The sequence below is a fragment of the Orycteropus afer genome, unplaced genomic scaffold (assembly GCF_000298275.1).
Source record: "Orycteropus afer afer isolate SDZICR_OR568_19922 unplaced genomic scaffold, OryAfe1.0 scaffold00209, whole genome shotgun sequence".
NCBI lineage: Eukaryota > Metazoa > Chordata > Mammalia > Tubulidentata > Orycteropodidae > Orycteropus > Orycteropus afer.
In genome coordinates, this window is record NW_006921796.1 from 2090302 (window position 1) to 2105490 (window position 15189).

Consider the following 15189-nt stretch of genomic DNA (forward strand, 5'->3'; position numbering starts at 1 on the left):
GTCTGTGTTTGAACCCAGCTCCACTGCAAACTAGTTATGTTACCTGGGACCAGTGACCTAACCTTCTTAGCCTCTGTTTCCCATCTGTCAATTAGGGATAATAATAATGCCTGTGACATAAGGTCATCTTTGTAGGTGTATGGATGTTATCCTATCACCGACAGCACTGTCGACAGCATCTGGAAATGTTCTACAAGGAAGACCAGTTAATACAACTATTATTCCAATTTATGCACCAACTACTAAAGCCAAACATGAAGAAATTGAAGAATTTTTTTTTAACCAACTTCTGCAGTCTGAAATTGACCAACCATGCAATAAAGATGTGTTAACAGTTACTGGTGACTGGAATGCAAAGGTTGGAAACAAAGAAGAAGCATTGGGAGTTGGAAAATATGGCCTTGATGATAGAAATGACTCCAGAGATCGCATGACAGAATTTGGCAGAACTAATGACTTACTCATTGCAAATGTCTTTTTTCAACAACACAAATGAGGACTATACAAGTGGATCTTGCCAGATGGAATACAAAGGAACAAATCGACCACACCTGTGGGAAGAGGTAATGGAGAAGCACAGTATCATGAGTCAGAACAAGGCCAGGTGCAGACTGTGGAAATGACCATCCATTGCTCACATGCAAGTTCAAGTTGAAGCTGAAGATAATTAAAGCAAGTCCATGAGAGCCGAAAAACAACCTTGATTCTATCCCACCTGAATTTAAAGACCATCTGAAGAACAGATTTAACACGCTGAACACTAATGACTGAAGACTATACGAGTTGTGGATGACATCAAGAATATCATACATGAGGAAAGCAAAAGGTCATTTAAAAAACAGGAAAGGAAGAAAAAAACAAAATGGATGTCAGTAGAGACTCTGAAACCTGCTCTTGAATGGAGAATAGCTAAAGAAAATGGAAGAAGTGACAAGATAAAAGTACTGAACAGATGATTTCAAAGGGCAGCTCAAGAAGACAAAGTAAATTATTATAATGAAATGTGCAAAGACCTAGAATTAGAAATCCAAAAGGGAAGAACACTTTCAGCATTTTTCAAGTTGAAAGAACTGAAGAAAAAATTCAACGATGAGTTGCAATATTGAAAGATTCCATGGGCAAAATAGTGAATGAAGCAGGGAGCATCCAAAGACGACAGAAGGAATACACAGTCACTGCAGAGAAAATAATTGGCTGATGTTCAACCATTTTAGGAGGTAGCATATGATCAAAAACTGATGGTACAGAAGGAAGAAGTCCAAGCTATACTGAAAGACCTGGTGAAAAACAAGGCTCCAGGAATTGATTGAATACTCACTGACATGTTTCAACAAATGCAGGCAGCCCTGGAGGCACTTACTCTTTTATGCCAAGAAATTTGGAAGACAGCTACCTGGCCAACCAACTGGAAGAGATCTATATCTATGCCCATTCCAAAAAAAGTGATCCAAAGGAATGTGACAATTACTGAACAATAGCATTAATATCACATGCAAGTAAAATTTTGCTGAAGGTAATTTAAAAATGGTTGCAGCTGTACACTAATAGAGAACTGTCAGAAATTTAAGCTGGATTCAGAAGAGGATGTGGAACGAGGGATATCATTGCTGCTGTCAGATGGGTCTTGGCTGAAAGCAAAGAATACCAGAAAGATGTTTACCTGTGTTTTATTGACTATGCAAAGTCATTTGACAAACTATGGATAACATTGAGAAGAATGGGAATTCCAGAACACTTAATTGTGTTCATGAGGAACCTGTACATAAAACAAGAGGCAGTCATTTGAACAGAACAAGGGACACTGCATGGTTTAAAATCAGGAAAAGTGTGGTTTAGGGTTGTATCCTTTACCACGGTTATTCAATCTGCATGCTGAGCAAATAATCCAAGAAGCTGGACTATATGACGAAGAATGCAGCATCAGGATTGGTGGAAGAATCATTAACAACCTGCGGTAGGCAGATGATACAACCTTTTTAAAAAAATTTTTATTGTGATTTGGGTGAAAGTTTACAGAGCAAATTCATTTTCCATGTAGTAGTTCACATTCTGTTTCATGACATTGACTGCAATTCTCCACAATGTAACAGCTCTCTTCCCACTTCCTTCCTTGTGCCCTTCTTCTTATGCATTCCTGCCCCCCCCAGCTGTCTCCTTGTGCAAACACTGCCCTTTTGTTCTCCCACAATTGATCACACTAAGGTGTGTATCTACCTGATGTAAATGTTCACCCTAAATGCCTGTCTATTGTTTGGCTAGAAGCCACAGGAGTGAGTTCAATTCCAGACCTGAAGGGTAGCTAGGGGTCGGTGGTGGTTAAGTTTCTATGTCAGCTTGGCTGGGCCTGGTTGAGTGGCTGGGAAGCTGGAAGTAGTATTCCCCATGAATAGACTGGTAATCAACTCCATGGCGAAATCTACTGAGAGCAGCTTTTGGTGTGCTTCCCGTATATAAGAAACAGCTTTGGGAATGGTCTTTAGCCTATGGCACGCTTGGACCCTGCATGTAGCCGTGTTGTTCAGCAGCCTGCCGTGCTCTGCCGATCCTGGGACTTACAATGAACTTGAATTAATGGCCTGCTGTGGTTTGGTAACATTGGGACTGTGCCATTTTATTTGTCAACCTTGGGCTTGTCAACCTCAGCAGCTAGTAGCTGCCTGGGTGAAGAGATGCCTCTAGCTTCAGTGGGCCGGGAGCAGGAGGCAGAGCTGAAGCCCAAGGTTGAGGGGCTTTCACCCAGCCCCTAGAGCCTTGCACTTTGAACTTGGATTTCTAGCCTCCTGAACTGTGAGATAATAAACTCCTGTTTGTGAAGGCCATCCCATATGTGGTATATTCTTGTCAGAGTGGCACTAGGTAACCAGAACAGGGCCATAGTCTCAGGGGTCTCATCAGCCTCTATACCAGACCAGTAAACCTGCTCTTTTTTCATGACTTTGAGTTTTGTTCCACATTGTTCTCCCACTCTGTCCAGGCTCTCTTGCATTGATCTCCATGAGAGTGGTTGACAGTGGTAGCTTGGCACCATCTAGTTTTGGTTTCGTGGTCATATAGGCTGAGGATCCTATGGCCTATTAGTCCCTTGGACTAATTGTTTCCATGTGTCTTCGGTTTTCTTCATTCTTCTTTGCTCTAGATGAGGAGAGACTCATTGTTGCATCTTAGATGGTCGCTTGCATGCTTTTTTTTTTTTTTTAATTGTGATTTGGGTTACCCCCTGTACACGTACTGAGGCACCAGCCTGGTCTCTCTTCTTGGCGTCTGTCCCTCACCCCATCCATCCTCTACACTGTGGCCAGTTGTCTTTCTGGTTGTGTCTTTTCCTTGCTTGATATGCTTCCCCTCACGTGTCATGAGCCACACCTTCCAGTCATACTAAATTCCCGTGTTCTGCAGACACACTGTGTATCTTCTGTCCACGAGCTTTGCTTGAGCCACTTCTTTTGGCCAGAACAGCCTCTCGTGTACACTGCAAGCTTGTGCTTGCTCAAATGTCACCTTCGGTGGAACTTCCTGTTACTCATCCCCGTAGTCCTCCTGGACGGTATTTGCCATGCCTCCTCCTGGCGCCCTCAAACACTAAGTGCGGCCTTTGGTTATGGAGTTCTCATACTCTGGGCAATTTAAGTAGATGCCCAATAAACGTCTACTTAATAAACTGATGTGGATTGGTGTGCTTATAAGTATGGGGCTCTCTCTGTGATCCATAGCTCTGAATAGAAGTCTATATTCTATGCATATGGAGATAAGGAAATGGAGATCCTATTTCAGTTGAGAAAAATGTTATTTTCTCAATTATGGTCTTCCCATGTCAGCCTCTTTCAACATCTTATTTCTTCCGACTAAATAATTTTGTACGTGGACTCTGGCATCAGGCAGGTTTGAGGGCACATTTCACTGCCTGCGTGGCTGTGCGCCGTGCACACTACCCTTCACAGCTTCATGCTTTAGTTTTCTCAACTGTGAAAGATGATGACGACAGCACTTCCTAAGGCTGCTCCAGCACAGAGAGGGAAGGCATGTGAAGCACTGAGCAGCGTCGGGCACACTCGTGCTTGAGACACACGGTCGTCACTGTTAGAATCAGTGACCGTGGAAGGTCTGGGAGACTTGTAGACCCAGGATCTTCACTGTGTTGCACTAAAACACCAATCAGATTCCAGAAGCCTCGGAGAATAATTTTGATTACTTCTCTAGAACAGCCTTTAATTGGGCTTCATGTGAACCACAGAACTGAGCAAATGACAGGGGTGGCAGTTTTCTCAATTCTCTCAAGGATGCTACATTAATCCCATGAGTAAGTTTCTTCTTCCTATCTAGAGCGCGCTTAGGCCGCCGAGGCTTCACCCTGCCCTGCCCCTCCCCTCTGCAGGCGGCTCTGATCTTAGTCTGGGCTAAGAGCTCAGCATAGTGCGTCAGCCGCCCCTCAGGGCGCTCTCCTAAACCTCTCACTTCCCCAGCATTTTCTCACTTGTAACATCAAAAAAGCCAAACCCACTGCCATCGAGTTGATTGATTCCAACTCACAGCAGTCCCCACTGGGTTTCCAAGGCTGTAAATCTTTAAGGAAGTGGATTGCCTCATCTTTCTCCTGCAGAGCAGCTGGTGGGTTTGAACCACCAACCTTCTGGTTAGCAGCCAAATGCCTTACCCTACCCGCTACACCACCAGAGCTCCTTTAGAGCAGCTGCTAAAATCCCTCCCCCACTCCCATGCAATTTGCTCCTGGAATACCATTCATTCGCTCCTTCTCCCTGTTCGGCTCCCCCCACAGCCAATAGTTCTCACAGATATCACCCCACTTTTCTTGGAAGAACAATGGCAGCCATTCCCCATCCTTGTACTTCCTCCACCCTCAGAATAGCAGTGAATTATTATTTCCAAGAAAATCACCACCAATAAGTGGACCACACAGCCTTCAATATGACTGACGTCTGTTCCACCCCCCCCCCCGACTTTTCTAACTCCTCTGGTTGCTTGCTACTTCAAATGGCTCTCCTTGACAAGACTACAGAATTATCTGGGCATGTGCGTTAGCCGCACCACCCTCAAGCTGTTGAGGCATCTGCCTGACCAGTGCTGACTGGCTGGCAGAATGAGCGTGCTCTTCCCAGGGCCATTCCTATTTCCAGTTCTTCCTAACTGCAGAGAAGGCCCATGTTGTCTTCCAGAAAGGCAGCAGGCATTTTTGACTTGGGGGTTGTCAATGGTAGATCATGGTATCTATCGTTCCTGTTAGGAAGAATCTGGGTAGGCAATCGGCAGTGTTTGCCACAATTCGTAGAATGGAATATCATATAGCCACGACTTTCTGAAGAATATTTATTGACATGGGAAAATGCTCACAATGTGTTAAAGACGAAAGCAGGATACAAATCTGTAAATACAGCATGATCCCAATCTTGTAGTAAAATAAATTATATATGCATAGAAAAAATATCGGAAGAAAGACACTAAAACATTAACAGTAATTATCTCAGGGTAGTAAGGTTGGGGGTCAATTATTAATTGTATTATTTTCTGCATTTTCCAAACTTTCTGCAACAAACATGTTTTACTTCTATAATCGGGGAGAAAGGAAGTCAGTGCAGGTGACACACAGCACTGGGCGGCAGTGGACTGCAGTGGCCGAGCGGCCGTGGGGGTCTCTGCACGGCCTCAGCCTGTGTTCTCACTCGTAAAGGAGGCACAGCATCCACCCTGCCAGCCCCCAGGGCACTGAGAGTGCGAAAGGGCCACAAACGTCTGCTGTTACTCGAGTCTCAAATGTCTTGTTTTAGGACATGCTCCTCCATATCCTGCTTCAAAGGTCAGGAGGGTGTCCAAGGAGGGGTACCTGCAAAGTCTGGCAGCCAATGTGTTCTGATCCTCCCCACGGCAGGCCACCAATGCCAGGCAGACAGATGCCTGGGGGAAGCCTGTAGCCCTCATCTCTGACCTGTTTTGAAGGCTCCCAAGTCTGCGTCTGAAATCCAGTGTGCTAACTGAGCAAGTTCCCCGCTCCAACTCCAGGTCACAATCCTGCTTAAAGTTTTGAAAGCAGTTCTGCTGAAATAATAATAAAAACAACAAACCCACTGTCGTCAAGTCAGATCTGACTCATAGTGCCTCCTCTTTGGGTTTCTGAGGCAGTATCTCTTCCAAGGCAGGAGCTCTGGCAGCGTAGTGCCTAAAGGCACTTGACTGCTAACCAGAAGGCTGGCGGTTCAAACCCACCAGCCACTCCTCGGAAGGAAGATGGGGCAATCTACTTCCGTAGTGATACTGCCTTGGAAACCCAAGAAGGGGTCAGGTCCGACTCGACGGCACATAACAACAACAATAATCTCTTCCAAGGAGTGGCTGGTGGGTTTGAACTGCCAGCTTTCTGGTTAGCAGTCAAATGCCTTAGGCACTACACCACCAGAGCTCCTGTGGTTATTGCTTAAAATGGCCTGAGAATGACCACTCCCCTCATACCACTGTTCCCAAGGGCAGGGCTGCCAGCATTCCAGTGTGAGCTCACATGGGCAGACTCTAGAGGAAGGAGCGATGCTGGGAGTCAGGCTGGCCAGACTGGCTTTTGGCTTTGGTAACTGACTTAAGCTTTCTAGAGATGGTTTCCAATGAGATGTGATGAGGGTTACATGAGCCAACATACATGAAAAGTCCAGGACATGGTAAGCATCCAACACACGTTAGCTCTCTTTCCAGGTGCAACTTGGGAAGTAGGTTTCGGAGCGATCACTCTCAACCTCACCCCAGCAAACTCACTCCTTAAAAATCTTCGGCAGCTCAGTACAGGGAAACTCAAACAGAAACAGAAGTCACTGAGAGCAGGAGAACATAGCTCCTCCAACAGGAGAGTCCCAACACTGACGCTGCACAGAGTAAAATGTCATTCATTAAACATGTCTTCATTTAGGTCAGCTGACACTCATGCCAAAGCTATTTGACTGTAGAAATTATAAAAGTACTTTGAAAATGCATTTTTAGATAAAATAACAAAAATACTTAAACGCGTCTCCCCCGCCAAATGTTTCACGTAATCTAAAATCATGAATTGCCGAGCTTCATTTTATTTGCTGTCAGTTAAAACACGGGTCATTTACAACCTCGTCTCCAAAAATTTTGGTTGGATGAGAATCCTAAAATGCATGTATTCTCTTAAGGTTGCTCAGAGTCGTCACTGTGAGAATCAGTGCACAGCCATAGTGCTGAGCAGAGGTGTTTTCTGGGTCAAGAACTGTCCTTTGGTGCACAGACACTCCCGACCTGCTGGGCCTCGACTGGTACGTGCCCCTCCAGCTCCCCCTTCAGTTTCCACTGGCCTGTTCTGCTGCCCTCAGTGCGCCTGCGTTCCAGCGGGCAGCCCTCCTCCTTTGCCATTTTCCCTGGGCTTGAAACCAGGTAACTACGTAGGTCAGAAACACACTCACATTTTAGTGAAGAGTGAGATTCCTGAGATCTCACCTATGAGGAAAGTGCAAGAAACCCTGTGACCTCTCTTCTGGCCATTCAAACTCAGTTTTATGTGATGCGATACTCTGCCAGAGAAGTGACCTGTAGACAAATGACATGTCACCACTACTCCCCAAACTGTACCTGTCTTTAGAAGGCTATGAGGAGGGTTGAGTGAGAGAATGGCAGTAACAGCACTTCACAAGAGCAAGGCCTGTGAAGCGGATCGCCTCTCCTTCTATCTATAAAGAAACACACACAGATGGCTAAATTCAATCAACCCCAAAGTTTTATTTAATTTAAAGTTTTAAAAGGCAGTGGTTAAGCACATTTTCTATTTCTCTCTCTATGTATGTATGTATATATATACATATACATATACATATACATATATATATATATTTATGGAAACCAACCCCTTCCCAACTTCAGCCACTGATCAGCTAGGCCCACTGTCTACTGCATGATTCATCATCTTCTTCGTATGACCAATTCTAAAAGTCAAAATGAACCACCTCAATCAGTTTAACAGTAACTATTTGTGTTTCTTATTTTTTAAATAAATAAAGTTACCATTAAACTGATGACATATGGTAGAAAGGTAGCACACACACACACAGACACATAGACACCGGCCCCGACTTAGACCATGTGACGAATGAGTGGCCTGTATGTACAAGTGGTGCTGCCGCCTCCCCACCCCCAGCAGAGGCCAGGGAAGACCGCCAGTGCTCAGGGAGGTCTTTGTCCCCACTGCTCGGCCAGAGGATGTGTGTTCCTGGCACCCCGAGTTAGACCTCAGAACACAGGCTCCCCATACAAAACACATACAGACGGTGGTCCCGTCCCGCGGTACTAGTGTTCAGGTACGTTAGGGAATAAATAGGCATTCGTAGCTGCCTGGTAACTAAACCATCATTTATCACTTTTTACAGGGAGAAACATATTCTGAAGTTCTCAGTGAGTGACATACAGAGTATAATCAGTTTGCGAGTCTGGGGCCCTGTGTGTGTTTGTGTGTGTATATTTCTATATATTCATAAAAAACTAAAATGAAGAGTGGTGCTAGGTTCCTGGAGCAGCTGCTTGGCTTCCGTTGTGTCAGTCCTGACCAACAAGTCACTTGCCTTGGCCCTTTTTGACAGCTCAGTCTGTTCCTCACTTGCCTCCATCTGCCTGCGAGAGTCAGAAGGGGCAGCTCACACAAATGACAGGACGACGTGGCTAAATCTTCTGCTAAGCGTCTTGGCAAACAGGACTGCCAGATCCAGCCAGGCTGCTTTACAGAAAGAAGGCCTTCAGTTCCACGCCGAGAAAAGGGAAGTGTCTGTTTCCGCTTCTAGCCCCTGTAACTCCATCTAACTGCAGCTCTGTATGGATGCCTCCATATTGCAAAACACACAGGATCACCCCTTAAATATGCTGGATTCTCAATGAGTAAACCAGTTAATGTGTTTCTAGCCAAAGCAAGGGCATAAATGTTTTAGAGAAAAGATCTCCCTGGAGCTACAGAGAAAGATGCCAATAAAAGCAGCACTGCGAGTCCAGCAGGTGACACGCTCAGTCTGTGTCCGAGCTGGTCTCCTCGATGACCGAGTACTGGTGGAGCGCTTCCTCCAAAGGCGTTATTGTCCCATCGGGCTTTAGTCCCATTGGTTTAAGCAACTCCTCTCTGGAAAAGGAGATAAAATAGAAAAGAAAACAAGTATTCACCAGCATCACACACACACCCTTCTCCCACCCAGATCTACAGCCTTTAAAAAAGAAAAGTCTTTAAAAACCGAAGTATTTTTCTTCAAGTTCTCTGTGTGTTTGTAACAGGAGAGATGAAAGGGGCATGGAAAGAAAGAGAGGGAGCTAACGGACCTCACTCATACAGGCCAAACCTACCAAGCCAATGAGAAGCATGAAAAGTCAAGGTCTAAATGGCTCAGGGCAAGGAGCAGCTCTCTTCTGTTTTTAATAATTAGCTTTCCTTCTCTCCCGTTTATAGATTCATTTTGTTTCACTGGAGCTGAAGTTGCCCAAACTTCACTTGCCCCCAGCAGACCAGGCAGACAATTAAACGGCTAATTAATACACGTGCTTTCACTCAATGGCCTAACCGATCAGCTCTTGATTCTCTCCCACACAATCTCTCCTGACACATAAGTTCGTGCTCAAGCAGATGGCCTTCCTCAATTTTCCCCCTCCCTTTTCTTTCCTTCTCTCTTTTTTTAATTTAAAAACAAAACAAAACAAAAAAACCACCATTGCTTTTGTTTGTGGCAGTTTAATTATGGGATTGACAGCCATTTTAATCTCTTCAAAGCTTCCCAACTGCCTCTTTTCAGCTAATCTAATTATATCTACTCCACAAGTTACAGCCTCACCTAAAGATGATTAATTTTTGATTAAGCCAATCAAAAAGCATTAGGAAAGATTTATTTAATCTTTCCAGGCTCCTATTTATCACATGGCAATTATGGCAAATGTACCTGTTGAGTTGACTTAACTCCAGTCCTCCTCCCACCCTCCAAAGGTCAGCAGTGCACCTTATGAGTGGCCTTGAAAAGGTACATGAGTGTCTCATGGAAATGGGCATCAACCCTTGGAGATGTATCTATCTACGAGCAAGAACCTGTGTGGCAGCAGCCAGAATGCTGGCATTTGAAGTGAAGGGAAAGCAAACTTGCTCCTCCCTGCCTCCTTGCTGTCACCATACTAGGGCAGCACAAAGAGGGGCTCTCTTCAGGGAGGGGCCCGCCACACACCAGTGTGATGGTGCTGGAGGCACAGAGACATGCTGGGGAGGGCTGAGAACAGCTCAGTGGTCCTGGGATGAGCCACAAGGAGCCTCGCCAAGCAGCTCTGGCTAGCATGGGAAGACCATTTCTGAGAGTTTGAAAAATATGAGAAATGGGGATGGCGAATGGCTAAGCGGAGGCTCCTGGATGCTATAAAGTAGATCAAGAAATGGGATCATTAATCATAGACTTTACAGTTGGAAGGAGCTTTAGAGATCATTTAGTCCAACCCCCTTATTTAATAAAGGAAACTGAGTGACTCACCCAAGGTCACATATCTAGTGGCAGAGCAGGAGGTGGGCCACAGTTCTCCCAAGTCCCAGTCCAGTGTTCTTCCCAGCACACCACATGGGGCTGGATGAACTGCCTAACTGCCATGGAGGAGCACACTCTGCGTTCATCTGTTTGATAACCACCACGTGCCAGGAACCATGTCATATAATGGGGAGGAAAGGCAGAGTGGGCACAGCTGCTGTGCTTCAAGAGCAGGTGAAACAGATCTACGAGAAGAACTTAAAGGGGATAAACGCTAACAGAACTGTGCACAGAGAACTGTGTGACAGCTGCTGAGACGAAGCCCAGACCGAAATGCCTGAGAAAGGTGAGGAAGGCACCACCAACGAGGGGTAAATGAGGTGTTGTCTGCTGACCTTTTCTGATTGCATGAATTCACCTTCTGTATCTCTGTGCCCACATGAAGCTATGACATGGCCCAGTGCTTGGGAATGGCGATGTCTGGTAAGGGAGCAGCAGGAGAGGAGGCTGCAAGGGTAGTTTGGGGCCCAACAGTTATGGGTCTTAAATGCCAAAATAAGGAACTTAGATTTTATCTTGTACAGAGTACCTGATGAGGTTTGTTTTACAGAAAAGTAACTATGGTAGCAGAGTGGCAGACTCACTGACATAGGGAGAAGTGGGAAGCAGGAAAAAAAAAAGCTATTAGGAGGTCATAATAGTGCAAGTGAGAAGAGAGCGAGCTGATGACCCACTGGAAGGGCAGGGGGTTGGTGAAGAACAGTAAGGAACAGACTGGGCACAGTAGGTGCTCAATAAATATAGAACACTGGCCATAGCATAAATGTACAATGGTAGGGAACTATCTATCGGGAATCAGCTTATTTTAACTGTAATTATTTCCCTATGGTTTCTAGCTTGGATGACCAACTGGCAGTGGTACCATTCACTGGATGAAGAACACAGGATATGGAGTGGGTTTGGTGGGGAGATGCTAGTATCTTTTAGGACACAAAGAGCCTGAGGAGCTTGCCTGACAGCTAGGTAGAAGCGCTCACCAGACGGTTAGACACAGTCTGTTTCCATCAACACTCTGCTTCACCACTGATGAGCTCTGTGGCTGTTGTCGGGTGCCGGTGAGCCAGTTTCCACTCACAGCAACCCCATGTGCAACAGAACACAACCCTGCCTGGTCCTGGGCCACCCTCACACTTGTGCTGTGCTTGAGTTCCCTGCTGCACACACTGTCTCCATCCATCTCGTTAAGGGTCTTCCCCTTTTTTGCTGACACTCTAGTCCACCAAGCAGATTTCCTTCTACAGGGACTGGTCCCTCCTGACAACATGGCCAAAGTATGTAAGACGAAGTCTGGCTATTCTCCCTTCTAAGGAGCATTCTGGCTGTACTTCCTTCAAGGCAAATTTGTTCTTTCTAGCAGTGCATCATACATTCAGTATTCTTCGCCAACACTGCAATTTAAATGTATCAATTCTTTTGTGGTCTTCTTTATTCATTGTCCAGATTTCATATGCATATGAGGTGATTAAAAACACCATGGCTTGGGTCAGGTGCCCCTTAATCTTCAAAGTGACACCTTTGCTCTTAAACACTTTACAGGGGTCTTTTGCAGTAGATTTGCCCAATGCAGTATGTTGTTTGATTTCTTGACTGCTGCTTCCATGGCTGCCGATTGTAGAACTAAGTAAAATGAAATCCTTGACAATTTTAATCTTTTCTACATTGATCATACTGTTGTTTACTAGTCCAACTGTGAAGATTTTTGTTTTCTTTCTGTTGAGGTGTAATCCACACTGAAAGCCGTAGTCTGTGATCTTCATCAGTAAGTGTTTCCAGTCATCTTCACTTTCAGCAAGCAAGGCTGTGTCATCTGCATATTGCAGGTTATTGATGAGTCTTCCTCCAATCCTGATGCTGCATTCTTCTTCATATAGTCCAGCTTCTTGGATTATTTGTTCAGCATATGTATATTTTACAATGTAAACTTTCCTAGTTCTGCCTAAGGCACTTGACTGCTAAGCAGAAGGCTGGCGGTTCAAACCCACCAGCCACCCCTCAGAAGGAAAGCTGGGCAACCCACTTCTATAGTGATACCACCTCAGAAACCCAAGGAGGGGTCCTTATGAGTTGGATCCGACTCAACGGCATTGAGTTTTTTTGAGTTAGTTCTAACTGATTGTGCTGAAGGACTCTGTGATATTGGACACGAAATATGATAATTAATAAGAAAAGGGGACAACATGCTGGGAATGGAACATTAAGAAAATTCAACAGTCTAAAGGGGTTGGTAGGAGCTCTGGTGGTGCTGTGGTGAAGGCATTGGGATGCTAAACCAAAGGTCTGTGGTTCAAACCCACCAGCTGCTGCACAGGAGAAAGAGGCGGCAGTTTACTTCCACAAAGATTTACAGCCTTGGAAACCCTATGGGAGTCACTATGAGTTGGAACTGACTCAATGGTAGTATTAAGGAGTTGCTGGAGTGAGGGCATAGTCAGATGGGGTAGGGGATAAAGAACAGGGACTGGCAGAGACAAGAATGGCAGATGGGACTAGAGGAATTCTACCAGGGACTGTAATGCACAACTAGGTGGCTATACCAACCAAGCCTTAGCCTAATACTGCTGCATCTCTTTGATAACAGAATAATATTGGTTGTCAACCATACAAGCTAGATAAAGTATCTAGCACTTTCTTAGTCAAATATAAGAAGAATCTTTTCAAATCAAATCTGTTGGCTTCATCCTCACCCCTTAATCAATTTCGTAACAGAAATAACTAAGAACAGTACATTTGTTTTATTGCTGAACTATGGGAATTTATCTACAGGGCCCCTATATTTTAATTCTCACTTGTGAACTGATTCTTCTCAAACACTGATTTTTTGGGTGCTTTGTATCACACCCCTCCATTAAAATGGAAGCTCCTTTGAAGTTATGGATTATTTTCTTTTTCATGTCTCCAGGAGATACCTGGGCTTATTGACATTTCTGTAGGAAAAGTGTCAGTGGTAACGGGTCACATAACCATGCATTTGTACAAATGAATCTAGACAGTGATGTGTTGTAGTGGAAAGAACAACAAGATGTGGAGTCAGGAAGTCTGTCTGAAGTCCTGGCTGTTCTAATTACCAGCTGTATGATCTTGGGCAAGTCTGAGTCTCAGTTTACCTCTCTGTGAAATGGGGATGATGATGATAATACTAGCTCTACTTACTCCCTAGTGATGATGTAAGGAGTAATACAGCAGCAGCAGCAGCAGCAATTGTAGTAAAAATAAAAACAATGCAGACAAAGAGTTCTGTGAACTATAAAGAACTTCTAAACATTAGTTATTATTATTGTGCTGTAGAGAGAACAGCTTTAGAGTCAGACGCACCCGAGTTCTAATCCTCACATTACCACTCACTAGCTATGAACCCTGAACTCTCTCAACATCAATTTCCTTACAGAACTAGGACAGGAATACCCACCTCACTGAGTTGTCACAAGGGCAAAAGGCCATTATACATATAAAGTGCACAGTGCAGTGCTTGGAATGTAGTTGAAGCGACAGGTTCCAGTTCCTGTCCCTTATTTGCTTAAGGAAAGTTTCCCCATCCCTGCTTAGGGCACTCTCTGGGAGTAAGCAGAAGAAGAATAATATGCAGAGAAAAGACTTGGTCCCTGTCCTCAAGAAGCTTTCAGTCAGTTCAGAAGATAATACAACACACGCACACACACAAACACACGCATATTAAACGGCATTAGAAGAATTACAGAACAGCAGATCAACAAGCTTGAGATGATTAACAGGCAGAGCCCTGCTTTCCCTGTTGTGACAGTCCCTGATAGACCATTTTTGCATGTGGAATTTGTTGAAGGGACATTTCCTGTCCTGTTTGGAAGTGGAAGGATGATCTACTTACAGACTGACTATTTCCTTCTATCGTCCTTAGGCTTACTTCTCATAGCCCCATCCTTCCTGTTCTGGTCCTCTCTATTCTACAGCTGGCAGCCCACCAACACCAGAATGAAATCTTTGATAGAGAGATTCACTCCTGAAAGGACTGGCAAATCCCCTGGTTATACTGGCCTGTTTCATTTAACAAGAGCTGTTGCATCTAGATCAGCAAGATGTGGACAGGGAAGGGGAAGGTTTAATGAATACCACCAGTCATATGGGCTGTGCACACGTGGGAGTGACACAGGAGGGGATGAAGATGCCGATCATAGGCTCCTTGCAGGAGATGGCCTCAGGGCTAGACTGAAATGGCAGTGATGGACACGGACTCATGGGAGAAAGGCATCCCAGAAGCATAAGACTGAGTCAAGCAGAGGCACAGAAGCGAGAGTTAGTGGTGTGCAGGGGCTGGCAAGCAGGCTGGCTTGGCTGAGGTAAAGGAAAAAGAAAGCTCAAAAGAGTCATGGGATATAGAAGAGGATTTGAACGGAGACTTTGAATCTTCGGCTAACAAATCTGGATTTGAATACAGAAGTATTTTGTCCTCTATTTCAAGTGCCCCACATTTAAGAATATCTATTAAAAATAATTTTCACTACAAAAGTTTGAAAGCTACAAACTAAATTGCTCTGACATATTAAAAACAGTATGTTCTATACTTTAATTATTCATTTTTTAAAAATCCCTATGTGTCTAGCACAGTGCCTTGCAGATAGCAGATCCTCAGTAAGTTTGTGAACTAAATTTAGTTACACTTGATATTATCTTACAC

General features: G+C 44.7%; 1 protein-coding gene across 1 annotated transcript in view; it reads right to left on the bottom strand.

Moving 5' to 3' along the window:
- Positions 1-9000: 9000 nt before the first annotated feature.
- Positions 9001-15189, bottom strand: part of RIC8B (RIC8 guanine nucleotide exchange factor B) — a 163639-nt gene continuing 157450 nt past the window's right edge. Inside the window, exon 10 of the mRNA XM_042781972.1 lies at positions 9001-9112. Within this exon, the coding sequence (XP_042637906.1) occupies positions 9001-9112 (112 nt within the window). The remainder of the gene's footprint in view (positions 9113-15189) is intronic.